This window comes from Ambystoma mexicanum, chromosome 4q (assembly GCF_040938575.1).
Source record: "Ambystoma mexicanum isolate Mex_15411 chromosome 4q, UKY_AmexF1_1, whole genome shotgun sequence".
NCBI lineage: Eukaryota > Metazoa > Chordata > Amphibia > Caudata > Ambystomatidae > Ambystoma > Ambystoma mexicanum.
This window is the reverse complement of record NC_090928.1, coordinates 596,818,848-596,840,760: the sequence shown is the minus strand read 5'-3', so window position 1 is coordinate 596,840,760 and position 21,913 is coordinate 596,818,848. Positions and strand designations below refer to the sequence as shown.

The 21,913-nt window shown below is 44.5% G+C and overlaps 1 protein-coding gene across 3 annotated transcripts in view; it reads left to right on the top strand.

Annotated features, from left to right (window-relative positions):
• Positions 1–21,913, top strand: part of LOC138467859 (uncharacterized) — a 1,040,267-nt gene that overhangs the window by 524,272 nt on the left and 494,082 nt on the right. For all 3 annotated transcript variants that reach the window (XM_069608148.1, XM_069608147.1, XM_069608150.1), the window contains 3 exons: positions 2,350–2,475; positions 7,851–7,994; positions 17,055–17,283. In XM_069608148.1, coding sequence (XP_069464249.1) covers positions 2,350–2,475; positions 7,851–7,994; positions 17,055–17,283 — 499 coding nt within the window. The remainder of the gene's footprint in view (positions 1–2,349; positions 2,476–7,850; positions 7,995–17,054; positions 17,284–21,913) is intronic.

The following is a 21,913-nucleotide window of genomic DNA, read 5'->3' as shown; positions in this document are numbered from 1 at the left end:
GCAGTTCATCTGGCCGGAGACGAAAACGTGACGGCGGACGCTCTGAGAAGGCAGAGCGCGATCTCTCACGAGTGGGAGTTGGCTCAGGAGATTCTCCTGGAGATCTTCGCCCTTTGGGGGACCCCTCAAGTGGATCTCTTCGCCTCCAGTGTCAACCGGAAGTGCGAAAGGTTTTGCTTGCGGGAATTTCCTCCAAAAGAAGCCTTAGGAGACGTGTTTGTGGTGGAGTGGTCATTCCCGCTGCTGTACGCGTTTCCTCCAGTCCCCGTCATCCCGCAATTGCTGCAGAGGTTACGGAAGTTCGGTTTCCGGATGATCCTCATTGCTCCGGCGTGGGCTCGGAGGACGTGGTACCCGGACCTTCTCGACTTGTCCATCTGCCCTCCACGTCGTCTTCCCTACCGAGACGATCTGCTCTCACAGGAGGGGGGTCAGGTTCTCCATCCAGAGGTCAGATCCCTCAACCTTCACGCTTGGCTTCTGAAAGATTGAGGTATAAGGATTGGGACCTCCCTGAAGACGTGATGGAGATGTTGCTTTCGGCCAGAAGGCCAGCAACAAAGTCTCTGTACCGTTGCCGTTGGCGTAAGTTCTGCGACTGGTGCAGAGTTCAGAATGTGGATCCTTTTGCATATGACATCCCCATGGTTCTGTCCTTTTTACTTTCTTTGGCCCACAGGGGCTTGCAAGTGGGTACCATTAAAGGTTACCTGGCGGCACTGCCCATCTTTAAGCGCTCGTCTGAAGAGTGTTCTTACTTTAACATCCCTTTAATTTCACAGTTTCTGAAAGGGCTCACTAATGTGTTCCCTCCGTCACCTTTCCTGGTGCCCGGTTGGGATTTAAAACTTGTTCTTAAGTTTCTTGTGGGTGCTCCGTTTGAGCCTTTACATTCTTGCCCTTTGAGGCTGTTAACTCTGAAAACTGTGTTTTTAGTTGCGGTTACTTCCGCAAGCAGAGTGAGTGAGTTACAGGCACTTTCAGTTAAGCCACCCTTCAATGTATTTCACAAGGACAGGGTTGTCCTTAGAGTTCGTCCCTCTTTTCTTCCGAAGGTAGTGACGGAATTTCATTTGGCCCAGAAGGTTGTTCTTCCGGCATTCTATCCTCCTCCGCATCCTGGTAAGGAAGAGGCTCCATAGGCTTGATCCTAGGAGAGCTTTAAGCTTTTATGTTTCACGCATGTCCCGGGTCAGAGTGGACGATCAACTCTTTATTGGTTACGCTGGAAAGCGTTTGGGGCAAGCTGTGACGAAACAGACTTTGTCTCGCTGGATTATTTTAGCCATCTCGGAGTGTTACCGCTTGGCAGGTAAGGACCCGCCGGTTGGCTTGCGGGCCCATTCTACCAGGGGTGTGGCTGCATTGTGTCTGACTGGCAGTTGACTAATGTCGCACGTTCTGGGGGAAAAAACTACAACTGAGGCTACGGGCGTCGTGCATCCTACTTATCACATCGGATGACGTCGGACGTCGGAGGAGGTCCTCGACGACGGCGCATCGACGTCATCGACGCAGGACGCAGACGCCAAAAAAAGTTTCCGAAGCAGCACAGCTGTGGTGATTACATGTCATAGATATGGAATACGTCGTCGGACCATCCCATCGAAAGAACGTTACCAGGTAAGAAAGTAACTTGTTCATTTTTGTAATTTGGAGGATTACCTTGATAGTATAGGATCCTGCTCTGCATACGTTGTTACCGTTAAGTAATTTTCTTCATTTTGAACACAACAAAAAATAGTGTGGACTAGATATTCCACATCTATTGAAATCACAGATGGTAGTCCCAGGATAGCTCAGGGGCATCAAACTGGCAAAAGGACGCGGAGCAACACAGGTTCGATCCCCGGGTTGTGCTTTGAAACCTGTGGGTATTAAGCACATTATAAATAACCAATTATAATGAACTTTAAAAAATGTCTAATTGAACAGGAATTGATTGCAAACGCACCTACTCAAATGACAAATATAATTTTAGATTAGATTACGCTCCTTTTGGCAGAGTTCGAAAATGGAGCTTAGAAATGAAAAATAAAAAGAGACACTGCACCTGACTGTATAACAAAAGAGACACTGCACCTGACTGTATAACAACCCACCTAATTGCCAGTCTGCTCATTTCTTTCAGATAAGCTGCATAATGACTTTTAAAATACTTTGAGAGGAGTTGCTTGGATGTTATTTGGCAGCACTTCCCATGGTGCATGAATCGAATGATGATTTAGCACCTCTGGGAATCGGATTGTATTCACCCAAATACTGTTTTTTATTGATGTGTAGACGTCTAGAAAACCGATCAGTGGAAGTTACTGTGAACATAAATATATCAATGCCCTTCATTTTCAGGTTGTATACAAGTATAGCAATAATGGCACAGGAGAATGAACCTGGTTCAAGAACCGATGAATGTGTGATGTACCTTCAGCAAGGATTAGAGCGACTACTCACTGAGCTGTTCCTTCCATCCGAAAGGTCAGTGTTTACTTAGTTCTCATCTTTCATGCTAGATGAGTGTGTCCAGACAGTTTTCAGTTTTCATAAAAAAAATCAGGAATGCCAGTGCTCTGTTCTTCTGGATGCTGCATGCCCTTTCAAATAAATTGTAATGGAATCATGAAGCATCTCTCTGTCTCTCTCTCTGCTCTGCACATGCCAACTCCAATGTCATGCTGAACATCAGTACGCTTAACTTAAAGCAAGTCTGCATGAAGAGTATCTTTTCCTTCCAGGAATCCCATGGGCCTGGGGGAGAGAGAGACATGTAAGACTTGAGGATTCTTATGCGAACAGACAACATTTGGTCTGGGAGAATGTCAGAGATATAGGAGGGAGTGCCCTAAGCACAGAACTGCTCAAGATCAGTTTGCACTCCTCCAGGCCGTGAAATCGGCTGGCATCTCGGGGAACCAGCCACCTGTCCGTGTTTGGAGCTTTGAAGAAAGCGGTATGTGTTAGGCTGACAGTCCACTTCTGCTTGGTTTAGGCCTCCATCCTTGTGCCAGGAGAGACCAGATACTATAGTCTTTCAGGAGGATGACCGAGATAGGCCAAGAAACTATGTGTGCTATTTCAATGTAGAAAAAGCTGCTATATCTGGAGTTAGTTTAATCGTAGCATGGAGCCCAGGTCCTGAATTCTGCAAATGGAATCTAGCGTGTGACGAGATCCCATGTTGGATGCTGGAAAATTGGACTGAGGTGCTCATGAGAGCTAGGTTCCATCACCTATTCCGGGATTTCGCCTCAGAGGGAGGTGAGCTAATAATCCTGAGACCCACCCCCCACAGCGGCCATCCACAAGTCTTTCGTCAGCTCTGATTTTGCAGACGTCTTCCTCTGTCATGGCGGGTTGTCGAAAATGGTATGAATGACGTTTACTTAAAAAAAAGCCTTCGACACAGTCAGGAAACTTGTGTCCCCCAGCAGAATCTTTAAAATTGCAACTAGATAATCAATAGAAATCATTTGGTTTTCCACCAGCATGAAAATACATGTAGGCACATGTTGATGAAAGTGTAGAGTAAGAATCATGCATAAAATGCATGCATGAACACTTTAGGCATGTATTTACTCCACGCCATATTTTCATTGATTGGCATGGCAGAGGGCAACCACGGATCATGTTTTACAATTCTGCATCCACCTTCCTCTCTGCCATACAAATACTCCAGCATTGACAGCAGCACGCCATTTTCATGTGGGCGTAAATGCTGCGGCTTTCAGTGGAATCTGCCTATTTTCTACACTAGCAACAAGCATGCGGATGCCACAGGAATCCATTGGAAACGCTTCCTGCCAATACACAAATGACAGGTGGCGATTTCTCAACTTGCACGGTGGAGTGCGAAAGGGAAATCCTAAAGTCGATTTTTGCCTCCACTGTACATCTCCCTTTTGCACTCCGATGTGCAAATGAGGAAAATTATGCAGAGGAGACCTCTTTGCACCCAGCGTAACTTACCGGGATCCCGAAAATGAGTCCCATGCTAGTGGAAAGCCATGTTGCTATTTGAAGGATTGTGTTGTGTACGCCTGCGTCCCGCGACGCGGTGACGTAAGGCGCGTCTAATAAAAGCCCCGCCTCTGCCACGAGGAGGCAGTTCCGGGCAAAGCACAAGCCACGCGTGTGTGCCTCATTCCTTTCCGCTCCGCAGCTAGGCCTCGGCCCGCGGGGCCCCCCATGTCCTCTCCCTCTCCGGCGCATCAGCGGGAGGGGACTGAACACTGGCGACGAGGGAACGAACATTAAACAACACTAATAAGCCCTCGACACGGGCACATTTTTGGAAACACAGTGGGGGGCCCATCCCCCACCGAAAAAAGGAAAAAATATTTCAATTTTTTTTTTCTCTCCTATTGCTCCCATCTGGCCCACTGCATCAAACCCACCAACAGGTTTTTCTCACAAGAACCACACTAATGATGCATGCTTGAGGCCACTGCATGTTTGGAGCCAGCCAACAGACCTCCGGCAGACCAAGCAACACAGCACCGCCAGCTACAATCCCCCTGAGGTGAGGAAATGTTGACGCACGCTCCATACTAGAGCCCACACTTCAGCACATCATGGCGACAGGCCTATCCACACACAGGCCTTGTATGCCATCGAGGATGGCAGCCAACCTAACGCCCGCAGCACTGTCCCCGCGACTGCAAGGGGGTACCACGATGGCATTCATACCTTTTGACCCATACACAGACCCCTCATCTGTGGGCCCCCGATGGCTGTTGTGGGTTCAGAAATTTGAAATGGCTATGGACTGCAAAGACGTCACAACACCCAAGAAAATGAGGTCACATCTCCTACTCAACGTGGGTGACGAAGTCCTGCGCATCTTCAACTCGCTCGTCATCAGAGATGGTTTAGACGTCTACCAGCTAGCAAAGAACGCTCTCACAGCCCATTTTATGCCACAACTAAACCCGGACTACGAGACTTTCATCTTCTGCACCACCATCCTGCTAGAAGAGGAAACGCTTGACACCTATCACACAAGACTCAGAAAACTTGCGCTCTCATGTGAGTTCGACATCGAAAAAGAGATTAGACGCCAAGTCATCAACGGCATGCACTTGGAAAACACTACTCAGGATGGTGTTGAGCGAAAAGGGCATCTCACTAGCCTGAATCCTTGAATATGGACGTCAGAGGGAACTATCACACGCGAGGGCGGCACACATTAGCACCACCCTGCAGAAGCTCCAGATAACACCGAGGACAGCGCAAATTGCCAGCTGCCAACAGTCAAGAGAAGACCCTAACGACACAAACACTCCACCTCGGTGGCAATCAAAGATTCCAGGGACCGCTGAATGTGGGTGGTGCGGAGGCGCAGGTCATGGAAGGCGAAATTGCCCAGCACAAGGAACCACGTGCGGAGCATGTGGCCAGAAGGATCACTATGCGAAAGTCTGCAGATCGTCAGGGCCCCACAACACCCCCAGCCGCAACAAAAGGGGCCCAGAGGAAAAAGAAACAGGCCAATGCCCGTCGAGACAGCCAACTCATCCACCGACAAAGAAGGCGATGACGATGGCGGCACAACAAAAGAGGCAGAAAGTAGACAACTGAGAAAAGGAAGGAAAGTGTACCTAGTCTCTGCACTTGATCACAGAAGCACGGGGTCGACAAAAAGGCAAAGAAGATGGAAATGCATAGTGGCCATACAAGGCCAAGAGACACAACTGACAATCGATACGGGGGCATCAGTGAACGTTATGCCGGCGACCATGTTCTGAAAACTACACCCCCCCCAGTCCAAAAGAAGACCGGCACGCTTCTATTCGCATACGGGTGATAATCTCCACTACCAGTGGTAGAACGAAGTTCTGCTCTAGCATGAATTTTTGCAGGTTATATACGGCTTAAGCCTAGCGGAGACAGCTGCTGCAATTCAAGCAGTATATAACTTGCACGTGCAATTAGGCGGAGACTGAGAAACAAATGTAAAGATTCATGCTAGAGCAGAACTTCGGTCGGAGCGGCAAACCGCTGCGTTTTTAGGGGTCAATAATCCAAGCATATCTAACCCTTGACTACTCACTCTCATCTGGATAATACTACCAAACACTCCACCTTTGAAACCATTTTTGGCGGCCGTTTGCAACTATACATGAATTCAGAGTCAGACAGCAAGAAGTGAATTAGAACATTGTATCAGCGTGACGTACCTACCAATTAAAACATACAGAACATTATCTAACCATTATGCCCTGATGACGACCCTAATGGGTTGAAACACGTGTTGGCGGACAATCAACACATATAGAACATATCAAACCGGGCAGACTGCCATTACTATCATTGTATTATTTTTTCAGACAATGACTGTTTAACACAAGACTTTGTAGTGCGTTAGCAGCTGTTTGAAACAATCTTGTTTTGTAAAATACAGTAAGCATATGACTTGTTCTTAATATCAAAGTGTGATACATGTGGCTTTGCAGCAACATTTTAGCTGGAAATTTGTGGACAATATTTTATGGTGCAAATCTGTGGAGATTAACAAATATTGCTGCTTTCAAATAAACCGCTAGGCGAATTACATGCAAACCTGTTAATTTGTCGCACATCTTTATTTTTATTGATAGTGAGCGCGGCATGTGAGGATAAACATAATCTCTGGTATATTGCTTTCTGTTGAACCCTCAATTTTGATAGCAACCGTCCCACGACATCTCCTGACGACCGTGGGCCTGTTGGCCCTGCATCTTGTGTCCAGCACCTGTGTTTTGTACAGGTTCGGCACCAAACAAAATGCCAGGTGTGTACTGGAGCTACATAAGTTTCGTAATATATTAATTGGCAGGGGCGTTGCTAGGGGGGGGGCTAAGAGGGCTATAGCCCCTGATCTTTTGGTTGAAGCCCTGGATAGAATCTCAGGAGCTACAGCCAAAAGCCTAGCTAGCCCCCAGTCCCAACAGTTCCGACATCAGCTTAGCCCCAGGTCTTTTCCAGACCTAGCAACTCCCCTGTTGGTGATGCAGAACTGCGTTTTCCGGCCACTGGGGGTGGGATTCTTGCAGGTTGAGGCACTTTCTTAATACTACAATCGGTAATAATGTTTTTCTAACACAGTGGCTCACCCTGCAAGAATCTCACACTCTGAAGTCGGCAAATGTGTCTCTCGTAATGAGACCCTTTCTTACCAATGGTATTATTAAGAACGTTATGCCAATGGGACCTGTTTCATTTGCACCTTTGTGCAAAGAGGTCCCCACTGTGTAATTGTAATCATTTGCACTTCAGAGTGTAACAGGGAAGTGTAAAGTGGAGGCCATATTGGAGAGACAATGGGATGATCTAAATACACATAATATTTGTATTCATAAAATGTGAATGCCTTTAGACATATTAACATACACAATACTTACACTATCAAAAGTATTTATATTTTATGTAATATTGGTATAATGTTGTACAGAGCCAGTTAAGTACGGACAAGTTAACATATATCAATATTTTGAATTGTGTTAGTACTGCATATAAGTATTTCAATCATCTTACTACTATTATAATCGATTTTTATTGGTGTTAGGAAATTGTAGTTTTCATTGATTTAGGCTTGTAATATGATACAGAATAACCTTGGGTATTTAACCTGGGGAAAGTTTATATGCATCAATAATTGCCAAATTAGTTCCTTATTCTTTCAAGAAATGTCTTCTATTAATTGGTGTTATGGTCTGAAACAAATTGCTGTGATCCTATAGAAAGGTCACACTGTGCACTATGCACTTTGTCAATTAATGATGTCTTCTACTTTGGGGTAGAGATAGTGGATAGAGTATTCTTTGGAAATTATTGACTATAGTGCAGTGTTAACAACATGTCATCTTCTACCATAGCACACAGTTTCTTCAAGCTGCAAACCAGTATTCTCTCTTGAATGTCCAGTTGTTGAAAGGATTCCTAATGTTGGGGAAGTTACTTCGAAAGCTGTCTATGAAGCCTCCTGAATTCACTCTAACAGCTCAGCAAGTTCTTCACATGTAAGTGTTATTGTTTAATGCATCGCAGTTTAGAGATTTGAAAGTGTGCTCAGTGTGCAGCAGAAATCATCAAAATTCTTCAAAACTCATGTGCCCCAGATCGCTAGCTAGATCGGAACGAAAACGGCGACGGAGGTGGTTTTCTAAGCAGTAGTACTGCATAGACATTTTTATGTCCAGCTATTATTATTATTATTAGGGTATTTATTGAGGGTGGATGTATCTTCGGGAAGCAACGGAACGCTTTACAAATGTATAGGGGAAAGGACACCAATATGTGGGTGTCTTCCATGATATGTGCTGCTTGAAGGAGAGGTATCTGTCGATGTTGAGCCCAAGAGACTTGCCGCAGGTGGCTAGGGAAGCCTTCAGGGTTCATAGCAGAGAGCCAGGTCTGGATGTCAGGGTGTTCAGTGTTGTTGGTCTGGAGTAGGAATGAAGTCTTAGAGGGGTTGAGCTTCAGGTAAGCACTGGACATCCAGGACCAGGTCAATATGAGGCAGGCCTCGAGTCTGTGGATGCCTTCAACCGTGGATATCTTGATGTAGAGCTGCGCGTCATCTGCGTGTTGGTGGATGTGAATGGGGATGTTGTGTGGAACCAGGCGGCTTCAGAGCAGTTCCATGTAAAGATTGAAGATCACATGGAGAGAATGGATAGTTGCGGGACTTCACAGGTGATGGGTAGAGATGTTGATCTGGAGCTAGAGTAAACATTAGCTTTCTTGCAGGTCTGTTGTGTTTCAAGCACTTTGCTGGTCAGTGAATCATAGTGCTTGTTATTGCACAAGTGTATTTGGTCATTGCTCTCCAAATTGTCCATTTCATCCTAAATCTCTTGGAGCAGGTGTTTGGTGAAAAATGTGCATGTCCCTGAAAGAAATATTATGATATTGATTTGTAGCCAAGGAACACCAGGTGCATAGTGTTTTTTTTGTTTTGTTATTACAAACAACTGTCTCTTATCGCTGATCTCCTTGTGGCTCCTCCTTGTGTTGGTTTCTGAGCGCCTGGATCTGCTGTGTTTTTCTGGTGCTGCTGACTCTACATTACTATTTCTTCTCCTGCCCTTTTCTTCATTCTTAGTCAAGGGTCAAATCCTAAAAATTAAAGTGGGGCGACTCATCAGCAAATGCAATTGGATGTGACGTCGCCAGAAATTAGCATATCAAGGTGAAATACGCATATTCCATTAAATTGGCTTTACATAACCACACGCATTTGCCTTTCATAAAATCAACACACACCAAAACCAAGACAGGATATTTTCTTCTAATAGTGTTTTTGAAAACGTTAAACCGCGTGCCTGTTTTAAACTCCAAGGACCAATACAAATGTTTTCCCCGGGGACTTGCAGTACCGAAATGGGATATTTCACCTTTAGTTGTGTGTCGTTTTTCATCAGGTTATATAGTGCAGTGGTGACGTGTCCGGCCTACAAACCTGACGATTTCAGTTTGATTCCAGAGCTTGGCTTTAATTCATAAATTCAAAGAGGACGTCCAGTGTTTCTTTTTTAGCTACGAGGGACTGCGTCCACCCTCTAAATAAAGTGGGGGTACTCCGTCCCCCCGTGTATACTCTTGACTTGAGCCCTGTCTTTATTTGTTTCTTTGCAAAATGTCTCGTGTCTGTTAGTCTACAGCCACATTCATTGTCTGTGATGCGCTAGTGCCCTGTTCCCAGAGAAAGCATTTCAACCATGTAACTGCAAGCTCACACCTTCTGCCTCCGCCTTTGAATCTGACCAAGAAGGTTGAAAGTGGTCGTGCACGCACTCAGTTCTCTGCATGTTCCCTTTCTACTTCTGCTGTGCCTAGGGTGAGAAACATTTACCTTGATGAGCTGCACATCACACCTTGAGAATTGCCTTTCCTGGAATTACATCACATATTTAAGGCACAAGCTGAAACTGGGGGTTTGCACATATTCACTAAGGAAGTCGTATGCTTTAACGTCTCTACATCCAGGCAAAAGATCAAAAAATGTCAGGAACTAAAGTCATTTTCATTTTAAATGTGTACTTGTTAGCCAAAGACACATCTCCATAAGACACTTTGGTGATGGGCATTGAAAATGATGGGAGATTAATGAAGCTCAATTTGAGCATAATTGTATCCAATTTCAATGATATTACATATTACAATTTGGATTAGAAAAAATATTTTCTGTTATGAGTTGTGCACCTCACACTCATGAATTACTTTACCAAGGATCTTTACACCTGGTTTAAGGCACAAGCGGATAGACCGGAAGCTCCCCATCTCAGTTGAGAATACCTCACCCAATCCTAAATTCTTCTTTGTGTTTTGGTACTTGCAGTGCGGGAGTTAATTTCTGGCAAACTCAAAACTGAAAGTATCAGAAAAGCAATGAAACAATACAGCATGGGATGAATTAAATACTCTTAGGTAACAAGGAGCAATTTGAATTCTCTCCAAGCAGACGTTATGGGTTCAAACATGCTTAACAGGGTGCACCACTTTTTTTGGCTCTATGATTAAAAGCTAAAGGTCACAATGATTTTCATAATCTAGAGCCAGCCTCATTTAGGTGGGTTTTTCAGCAAAAAACAGTAGGCTTTCAGAGATTGAAGCCCTCTATGAGGGTTTGACTTAAGGATGGCTCAGCATCCCATTGCCTCATCATAGAACTGTCCTTATTCCAGTGCCCTTAAAAGCAGGGAGAGCTCTCTGAGTCATCGCATCTCAGATCAGAGATTCAGAGCACTCCCACTAGGAGGGCCTCAGCGTCCGCATCCACAGATGTTGAAATCAGTCATTCAAATATGAAGCTCATATGTTAGTGGTGCAACTACCCGCTACTCATTTGGCAACAACAGCAAAGCTTGAGATAGTGCCTAGCCCAATGTGGTTTAAGCTTCAAATAGTGTTCCCTAAGAGTTCTAAATATGTTTATATTATTTTCACGGACTATGTAATGTAATTCAGTTTCTGTAATCACTACTAAATGTGTTCAACATGAACAATCCTTTTTGAGCATGTACTACACCGCAACTTTTTTCCGGAAATAATCAATTTTCAAGAGCCCTTCTTCATGACATGCAATTGCCAATACCCTAAATTATCAATGATGTAGGTCCTGAAATACACCTTGACAGAAACTCTAATGCAATGTATTTTTCTTTTTTATTAAACATTTGCTAGGGATACAGCTGGGGTTGTATGAGAACTCATAAATGAACAGTGACCTACCAAAATGTCTTGGAACGTATTTCATGTTTTAAAAAATGAGACCTTGCTCTGAGAGGAAGGAAAGGTTTGTGTGAGGTACAGAATTTGAGATAAACATTTGGAACACCTTTTTTGTAATAAGTCTGTGGCCCTCATTACGAGGTTGTAATAAGGCCGCCAGTATTACTGGTGGCCTACCGGCAACCTCAGCTCACCCTTTCCGCAGTCCGATATCCCAGTAATACCAGGATATTACAGGCGGTGACAGAACGGGAAGTTCCCATTCCCGTGGAGTTCGGAAGGACTGCACTGCAATGGGAACACTGAGGCACTGCCACCATTAGTAACAGTGCTGGTGCTTCAGTGAAAAATCTGCCGGTAGGGACCTGGTCAGGCCTGCCAGTAGTTGACAGCCCTACCAGCAGACTCAGAGTTACCCGGTCCAAAAAAGGTTCCAGTAACTGTTGTTGTGATGAGGGGCAATATGTTATAAGAGGTATTTTGATCACTTTCAGTTTTCTTTAAAAGAGATACAATTTCCAAAAGACATACTTTTTCCAGAGAGGGAGGCCACCATTCTGTTAGGGAACAGAACTTGGGGGATCTGAAGAAATCCTGAAGCACCATGAAGCTACCATTGGGGCCCACTCGACAATCCCTAAATTAATTAGTAAATAAGTAGCCGTTCCTGGCGTAACATACGCTGTTATAGCATATCTTAAAGGTCAATCCCGTCTAGGTTCCTTTCCGTCTTAGGGCTCCTGCTTGCTCAGTGTACCAATTGCGTAGCCTCTAGCTAGCGGGCCTCGCTCCCACTACTCCACCGCTAGCTCTGCAGTTGTGCATAGCTCTGCCCCTCCAAGACCTGTTTCCAGAAACTCGTCTCTGTGAACTGTGGATTCTCCTCCCTGCATAGGAGTCACGCACAGCTTCCCCAGTCTCCATTCGCAGTTCTTATTCTTTTCCTGTACGCTATCATGGTTAGAAAAGGTGTGTCGTCCTTCGTTTACGGCGGCCCTTAGATAACCGTCATCCACATCTGAAGGCAATAGGGTGGAAGGAGGATTGTTGGTACTTGTAGTAAATAAACGAGAACACTCATGAAGACAGTGTAGTCAGGGAGGTCCTTATTGGACTGGGCGTCCTTGTCCCCTAGAGGTGAGTCACTCCCAGTGAGGTCCCACTTGCCCTGACCCTTAGGGAGGATCTTGCGGAGCGGGCACACCTCCCTAGCCTCACAGGGGTGGCTCCCCTCTGGGTAGAAGGGATGAATTTTCCAATTTCGTCACACCATGCATGTGCCAAAGAAAGCAAATAAGTTTGACAAGGGATGAGTAGTACTTCAGTACTTCGGTTAGTAGGCTCTCCCTGGTATGTGAGTGAGAGCAAGTTCTATGTGAAAGCAGAAACTGGCAGACGACCAAAGGCTGCAGACAAGAAAGAAAACAAGGAGACACAGTGAAGGATGAGTTGGAGAATAGTGGAAGGGAAGCGTAGATATTTAAGGTGAGGAACGGAGGGCATGAGAAGGGGTAAACACTTACTCCAGCAGACGTTTTAATGGACTTCCTCACTATGCAATGAACCCAGTGACCGAGTACATGCATCTTACAGGTGCCATGTTGAAACACTCACCTGCAAAAACAGAAGCATGAGTCAAGCTCAGCGTGGAGAGCATAACAGGGCTGAAAAAACACCTATAGCAAGGAAATTGTATTGTGTAATTGTGGGACCCACAGAGGAAGCCGCATGGACCTAGTACTGCCCTGCTGCACTTATAAAACTCCTGAATCTGGCCGCTCCATGTGGCTCACGAAAATCCAGGTGGTGTTGGGTTCTTTTTCTGCCTGGTACACCATCCATCAGTGGGCCTAAAGGGTGCCCAGCCGCTATCCAATTTCCCTTAGCTTCAATGAGACTGGAGACCAACTCAGCAGGTTGCAGTAAACAGAATGTTTGTAAACACACGTAGATCAGAACACAAAGCAGTGGCACACAGGAATCTCAGACCCACCCCTAGCAAGTATAGTTTTATCTCCTTTGTTGGTGACGAGGAGGTGCTTCTTAATGCCATGTTGACATGGCTCCTTCCAGTCCTGTGTGTATTCCACTTGTAGCCAGTCGCTGTGTTGCTTCCATAACTGTCATCAAAGGAGGGTTACGTGGGCATGTGTTTGTTACCAGTGTTCTGCAAAGCAATACATTGTGTGTGAACATTGTGGATTTTAATAAACTCTCTAGTTTTATCATTTCAAAACGACAAACTCCTACTTTTGGAAGGTTTGCATTTGAGCCGGTCTTCCATGCTAATTTTAAAGGAATATCTTCATCGTCCCCTGTTGTGGGTATCTGGCTATTGACCTTGATCAATGTACCTTATCTATGACTCATAAAAGGTTCCTTTCCCCTCTCTGGGAACCTGTCCCACCTGTATAAACTTCTAATCTTAAGCACATGCAACAAAAGACATTTATTAGCTTCTTCAAACTTCCCCAGTTTACTATGGCCCAATATGGCATCCCTCACTTGCCAAGTCTACCTTATCACATGATCTAGCCACCGTGACACTTTGGCTACTTCCAGTGTATATTTCCTTTCCTTTCATATCCAAGTTTCTGTGTGTGTTCTTGACATAGGTAAAAAAAAGTATCACCCTGTATGCACTGCATCATCTGAAAATTCTCCTATCCTAATTGACTGATATCTTAATACATCATATCCTAACATGAGCTACTTCCTCACTGTGCATCCAAAGTACGCAAAGCACATGCACATCACTCACTCATTGTCTCTCAGAATCTCCCTTGAATGGCAACAACCCATTGTGGAGAGTCAGAAGAAGGAGGCGGACAAAGAGCTGGCATTTGTACCTGTGATTTTATTCAAATAATAAACAAAAGGTGTCTCTGTCCCTAACAAAAAGGGGTTTTGCCCTACCCAACATAAATCAAACTAGGGTGCTCATCGTCCGTGAGGTAGTCCAAACCAAAATAGTCTGTCTTCCATCCAAAAACTACCCTGAGCTGACCCTACCACTAATCAAAGAATGGGTTGCATCAACTAACAAAACAAAAAGGGGTTCCAGGAGAATGCCTCCCTTATCTTGGACAGGCCTTCTCGGCCTTAATAGTCTATCGTGAGATAGTTGCTTATGACATAGTTAATCAGCTTCATTAATTCCTCAAGGGGGCTCTTCCACCTTCTCTCAGGTATCCCCTGTCTTAACTTAGAGTTCCTTGTTTCCTCCCTTGAGGGTCTTGGCCTCTACTCTTCTGTATTTCCTTTGCATCAATATCTCTCTCACTTGTACAGTTTTTTCATTCCAGGGAGACCAGTGTACCCGGTCCCTTTTACCACTTTGTTATCTTCTAAGTACTTTCACTTATGAAAACCAACATTTAGGTTCTTCTGCTCCTCTTTGCTTATGTCTTGTTCTTTCCAACCACTGAGACGGGTATTACCAGTCTTTTGACTTTCTTCACTATCTTTACTGCTTTTGTAATCACTGGGATGTATGTGAAAAGTCCCTCGGTGTTCGTTATATACTCTTCTATTTTCACACTTACTGGGATGAGTATGATGAGTCGCTCAGTATTTCTTATAATCTCTGCTGCTTTCACAGCTACCTGGACGAGTATGATGAGTGCCTCTGTATCTGTTATACTCGTTACTGTTTTTCGCCTGCCTGTGGCCTCTCGCTGGTCTTCTGATGTTCCTATTACCTCTAGCTTGGCTGGTTGGCATCACCGGTTCTTCCTGAGGGGTCGGGATCATGCTCTGCCGGTAAACGCTTCCATCATCTTCCTTTCCTTCTCTGCTTCGCTCTCAGCTGAGTATTTTGCTGGATGGTCTCGGCATCGTTGTCAGACCACACAATCCACCTCCTTGAGGTCACGCCACCACCTGGCAATGCTTGCCATACACACGAGTCGGCTCCCTGCCAGCTCCCGAATCGCTTTCCTCCTTCATTATCCACCGCCTCTCGACCGAGGACCACCCGTAATGTCCTGGCTTCTCGCTCCCAAGTTTGAACTTCCCGGGTTTCACCTGCTCGGTGAACATGACTCTCTAAAGCAAGGCCTTCTTTACTTTTTATTCATCTGAGTTGGGCCCTCCCCAGCAGAGGATCCTTGTCCTTCTGATCTGTATTACTCTGTGGTTCCCACTCTTCACAGTGTTGTCTACTTGCCATGGAGGAGTGATCATCATTACTCCTCCACCCTTCTTCACCGTGGATTTGTGTTGGGTTTGAATACTGAAAGTTGTTTTACAATAGCAAACAGTGGCCTGTTCAGGTTGTGTCTTCTGAAGCAGTGATGGTCTGAGGGGCTCATAGGAAAATGGGGCAAGGAGTTCCTTCATGTAACGGGAGCCTTTGTCCCCAAGAGGGGAGTCTCTCCCTGTGAGGTCCCACTTACTACCACCCCTGTTGCATATGTTGCATAGTGGGCTCACCTCCCTAGCCTCACAGTGAAGGATTCCCCTCTGGGGTGAAGTGATGAGATCCTGTGAATCATCACCATACACACATAAACACAAGTCATGCACCTTATTTACACTCCTTGGCTGGCCCCCAATAAGCCACTAAATAATCTGGCCACAGACCCAGGCGAACTGTAAATCTGGTACTCCAACATTCACCAAAAAGCATTGGCGTGTGCTCAATCGGCCTTGGGCCTATGAGAATGCAGGACCCCAGGTGCGGTACCAGGTTAAAGGTTCAAAATCATTCCCCCACTCCAAATCGCAATTGATCCCCCCATTAAAAATAATCAAGCCTTACCTGCTCAGATGCCCCTCCCCAGGCACCCACAGAGGCTGAGAACGTCAGAGGTATTGCTAAAGCCGTCCGCACAAACACGCACCAATCTGGCGCAAATGTTCAATGTCAAAGATGTGCATTCGATCCCCCAGATCCTAAAATAAGAGGTATAAATGGGTACAGTGGAAAAAGTGCAAAGGCGCTTCCTGCAAACCCTGTTCAAAAGCACAATATCAAAACATCCCAAACATATGTACCCTAATTTCCCTCATAAAGGTTGCTGTAGCCCTGTTCAGTAAATTTAAAACAGGATTACGAGTGGTGGCAAGGGGATGTAATTCTCAATTTTCGGAGTCCAGAGGCCTCCATGGTTTTTTATGGAATCACGGCCAGCAATAATTCTGCAGATTTTTGGCATAAAGTGGAGGATGTACCTCCAGCTTTTTACTGGATGCACAGCTCCCATTTTACCACCAAAACTCATAGTACGGCGGTGCTGTAAGGCACCAGTAAAGTGGTAGTAGCAGAATGATCGTAACTTTACCATTGTTATCACTGCACCGCTGTATTCCTAAGGAGGCCCTATGTGACCTGAGGCGATGGCAGCCGAAAACAGGATTAAGGGAGATAATGAAAAATGTGGTAAAATAGTCTTTCTTCTCTGAAACCCTCCAGTTCTTGTTCAGTAATGTATTAGCCTTCCTCTCAAAAAAGTAAACTCGGGCTTGTTGTGTTGGAGTATATAGAGAATATACGTTTATGGTACAACTCACTAATGGTGCCCAAAATGTGATAACCCCACACATGCCTTTCATCTTTAAACCACCTTCTACGAACAAGCTCTAGCTGCTGCCAAAAGGTGAAGACCATCTCAAGTATCACTTCCCACTTGTTCATCAAATCGTGGGCTACACACATCTTTCTCTGTATATGAATGCCTACATCAGGCACCAAACTGTAATTGACAGTATATTGCCTAGGGACAGCAAGTGCTTGTTTAGTCTTTAGTCAGTATAAAGTCACTGGACTCATGTAAGTGTACCATCTCTCTTTAAAGTGTCCTTTTCATGGTTGATAAGAATTGTAATCTGAAATAATGTTTTAGTGTTGCAGATTGGGCAGCAAAAGCTCTCTGCCTGTGTCCCCACAAAGGAGCTGTTTCTCAACAAATTGAATGGGTACTTCTGGAAGCAAGCTATGGTCTCCTGGAGTTATTGGTTGAAGCCTCTGCTGGCAAAGAGGACTGGATTGGTCGGCGATGCCAGGCTTTGTCTGCACTAATTCGCCTCACCTCAGTTCCCTCTGGCAAGGAACTATTAAACATGCAGGAAAAGGTTTGTATAATTGCCTCAATTTACATATGATCTTGTGTGTTAGAGTATTTAAGGTTACGAAAACTAATTTGAAGTTTAAAACAGTAGCAAGCTGGAAGAAACAACTGAAACATAGCATGGAACTGATCACAAATGTATGTTTTTTAAAATATATTTCATGGTAAAGACTTTTGTACTTAACCAACCCACCACCGTAGTGATCTCACATCGCACGCAGAAGCTTATCTAAAGTGGCATATTTTGCCCTTGGCTGGGTACCAGGAACATGGCTGAGGAGGAAGGTGACAAATGGCAGGGGGGTAAAGGGATGGGAAGAGTAGGTACAGAATTACATGAACATCAAGTATTAGAGAAAGAAGCAAGTTTCATAGTACCTATTTGGTATTACTGTTATCGAGTGGCTGAGTTTTGGGCTTGAGATGTTTACAAGCATTCCCTTGAAGCATGGGGGCTTGCTTGCAAAAGTTACATTTTGCCATATGTGAAGAACCCTATGTATCCCTCACCCTCTCTGAAACACTGCCTAAAGTCTCCTCCCAGGTGGCCCGGGAAAGGCAGACTCTTCCCGATACTGACCTTGAGGGTGGGTTACTGTGGGAGGATTACCTGGGAGGAGACAGGGCCCAGGGTGTTGAGGAGATCCTGTGGGATGAGATGCAGTATTTGTCCCATGAACGGAAGTGCCTTTCTGGGTTGCCAAAACAGGTAATGGCATATTGCCATTTTAATGCCCCTGAACCACATATAAGATGTGTGACCCGGGGTACAAGCTCTGTTAAATCTGAGCAAACCTTGTCAATAGAAAGACCTTTTAAGAATAAATACCCTCCTTATTCCCTAAGGTACAATATAAAATGATCTAGAGAAAATGCCTTAAAACCAATGTACTCCTCTGTAACAACCAATCCTAACAGTCCATCTTTTAATGAGCTTAAGGGAAATAAATCTACCCTTACGAATTGCCCAGTTGTTGTAAAAACTAACTTTACTGAAGGGGACTGGGACGAGGAAGAGGGTAAAAGAGGCATGCTGTGGCAGTAGTCAGACAATTAAGCCTAACAGCCCACACCTGAAGGAACCTGGGTGGCATAAAAGGCCCCCTCAGGTGCAGTTAATTGAAAGGAGTGCAAGGAGCTGTAACTGTGGCTGGAAAGCAAACTGTAGCAGTAGTAGGAGAAGGAAGAAAACACGAGGCTGGCAAACCAAACCGACGGAGAACAAGAGGGACGCTGAAACGTGGAGACAGCATATTTCACCTGCTTGTCCTGAGAGGGTCCTGTTCCCCAAACTCTGAAGGGCAGAGGCTGCGCAGCGGAAGACGTGAAGTAGAGCTGTCTTTCTCCATGTGAGTCTGATTGCCGTGGTTGCTGAGCTGCAGATCTACAGGAGACCGAGGTGAGAAGCAATTGGCAAGCTGTGGGTCTCTTGAGCAAGAGGGGCTCCCTACACGTGTACCGGACTGGAGACACCTTTACTGGAGAAGGGTGTGGGTCCCCAGCGAGCCAGAAGCAGTAGACGTTGTGCCAGAAGTCAGGAAAGCAGGGCAACCCGCAGAACAAGTGTCTAAGAGGTCAGTGAGTGAAGCACAGACACATTGTTGCAACAGTATTCAGTTCCCTGTTATCTTGCGTAAGACTTTAAGCAAGCAGAAGTTGTTCATTGCAATTAAAAGTACCTGAACAATGGAAATGTAGCACTTGCGTATCACCTGAACAGCATTTTTACTTGCGTGGGAAGCTAACGTTACTTGAGCCCATTATTCCATTATTAAAGACTGTTCCTATTTGAAGGAGTGCTCGCGTGTCCCTAATTAAGGCGAGGAAACACTGCTGGGACCATTACCGAATACCTAACATTGACTATTTGAAGGAGTGGACTTGTGTCCCTAATTAAGGGGAGGGGACGCTGCTGGGGCCATTACCGAATGACTAACATTGACAATACAAGAGTTACAATTCTTAACTTGTGAAAACTACATCAAAGAATGGTTGTGTGTGCCTAATTGTGATTTCCAAAGGAAGACTGAACTCTATCCTTTACTTTAACACGGGAATACAATTATATACCAATCTTTAAACCTTGAAAACTATATCAAGAAAAGTGGTCGCGTGTGCCTAATTTTGATTTCTTAAGGAAGACTGAATTCTTATATTTATCCTAACTCTGCATACCTTTCATTTAAAGAAGATAAAGTGTATTACTGTTGAAGAAGAGAACAAGCATTACACAAACCAAGAGACTCCCCATATTTACTTTTTTTTACTTTGTATTTGGTTTAATCAAACCTTTACAAATTCACTTTTCAATCACATTTAAATCACATTTAAATTACATTAATAAAAAACACAGTACAAAAATATCAAAAGAGAACAGCATATTAGAGTATTTCCCATACTATGTACTTTGTTAAACTACCGAAAATCAATATAAAATACAAATAAAAAAAAACCTTCATATAGCACCAATGCCTGTAGTTCATTGTACTCTTACAGATACAGCTCATTTCTTATGACAATTGGTAGTCTTAATAGATAAAAAACATACAACTCAAGGTGCAATTCCTTAGACACCCTGTCAGCAGCATGCTAAGAGTTTAACTTTGCACTCTATACCATCTTAATACCCTTAAGAAATCCTGAAAGGGCTAAACCTTCCCGCAAACTTTGTATATTCAGACAATGCTTCCATAGCATGTCCTCGGTACCGGTTCGGAAACTTAAGCAAGATTTTGGAGAGGGATCCTCGGCACTTATGTTCGTGTGTCAAATGCCTCAGAGATGTGTATGAGTGGAAGGTTTCTGTCGTTAATATCCAATCCTTTTCCAACAACCGTTTTTTAATTAGCGTCGGATTAGTCACTAGAATCTCAAAGTTGGAGCCTAGTTTTTGAAGGATAGTCTCACATATATTTTTAAAATCCAGTAGGTACACTGAGCAGCTTATATTAGTACCCATCAGCTCATATAGGGTTTCCGAAATAGGAGCCATAATCTTCGCATATAATGCTAATAACCTCCACTGCACTCGGGCCAGAGTGAGACATATCCTAATTCATACCTAATCGCTGCTAAAGGCACAGCATTAGGTATTCCAAGGATCCGTCAAGGTATTCCAAATACTTCCCTCAATTTTATTTAGAGTTTCCACTATCGTGGCGAGGCAAAATTCCAAACCGTATACTAACTATCTAACCCTCAAAAAACATTAGTGCCGGTTTTATCAAGAACCAACCACATTTTCTGTCTATCTTCCAGAATTTTTGGCCTTGTGTAAGAGGATCTCCTTATGCGTTTTACTTCCCCTATGGGAATCCCACATATATTACACTGGTAGATTTACTCACCAAAGTTCCTTCAATATGCCATGTCGGGCGCAGATTCTTTCGTAGAGCTTTCGTGAATGACACCTTTTTTTTCTTGCTCAGGTTCATTATGAGTCCATTTTCTCTCGCATATTTAGAGAATATGTCTAGTAGGTGCTGCAGACCCACCCTTGTATGATCGAAAATCAGGAAATCATCTGCGTACGCCAGCCATATGATTTTACTTTGGCCTATTCTAGGTGCCAACAACCCTTCCTTCATCGGGGTCTCTGCCACATCTGACACATATTGGTTGAAAGTCCAGCGGGCTAAGACACACCCCTGTCTAACCCCCCCTGGTACGATCGGACTCTCTTTGATACATCTCCTTTCTGGCTCAGTCGCACCTGGACCCCACAGTTCTGGTAGACTCCTTCAATGAGTTTCAGGAGACCCAGTGGCAGACCCCATAAAGCAAGTATTTTCCATAATTTGCTGCGATCAACACATTCAAATGCTGCAGAGAGGTCAACTGAGGCCATGAATGCACAGCCCTTCTCTTCCCTCCATGTGTCCTCTTGTATGCATTTGAGGGCAAGCCCATTTTTGTTTCTTGAGTGTCCCTTACGGAAACCTGTCTGGAATTTACTGAGTGGATGAAACTGTTTTTCCCATTCCTTCAGGGGCATCAGTAATAGAGCCAAAAATATTTTACAGTCTGCATCTATTAACGAGATTGGCCGATAATTTTTCGGATCCAACCTACTTCCGCACTTGAAGATGGGTATTACATGTGCTGTACTCCATGATGGTGGAGTGATACCCGTACTGAAGATATCCTTGAATTCATGGAAGAGGATATTTGCCCACATATTTGGATGTGCCTTAAAGGTTTTATTGGCTAGACCGTTAGGTCCCGCAGCATGTGACCCTTTGCATTTTGTTATAAAATCCTTGACTGTATCGATCTCAAAGGATGGTTCCCATTTATCATAATCTAAGTTAACCATATTTACTTTTCCACTATCCCCTAATGGACTTGTTGCGTTACCAAACCTTTTACCAAAGAACGCAGTCCACTCTAATTCTGATATCGAATTCAATTCTAAGACAGCGTAGTGGGAATCCTGTCCATTCACCAGTGTCCAAAAGGCACTGAATTGGGCCTTAATTAGTACTCCCAACATAACTTCAGCATCCTGTTGCAATAGCTGATTTTGTATTGCCTTACAAAAGTTTTTAAAGGTTTGTTTTATCAGCTTAATTGTCTTTTTTCAAATGGGCTCATCCAACTTCAATCTCCTAGTTCTACGTAGATCTCTCCTCATA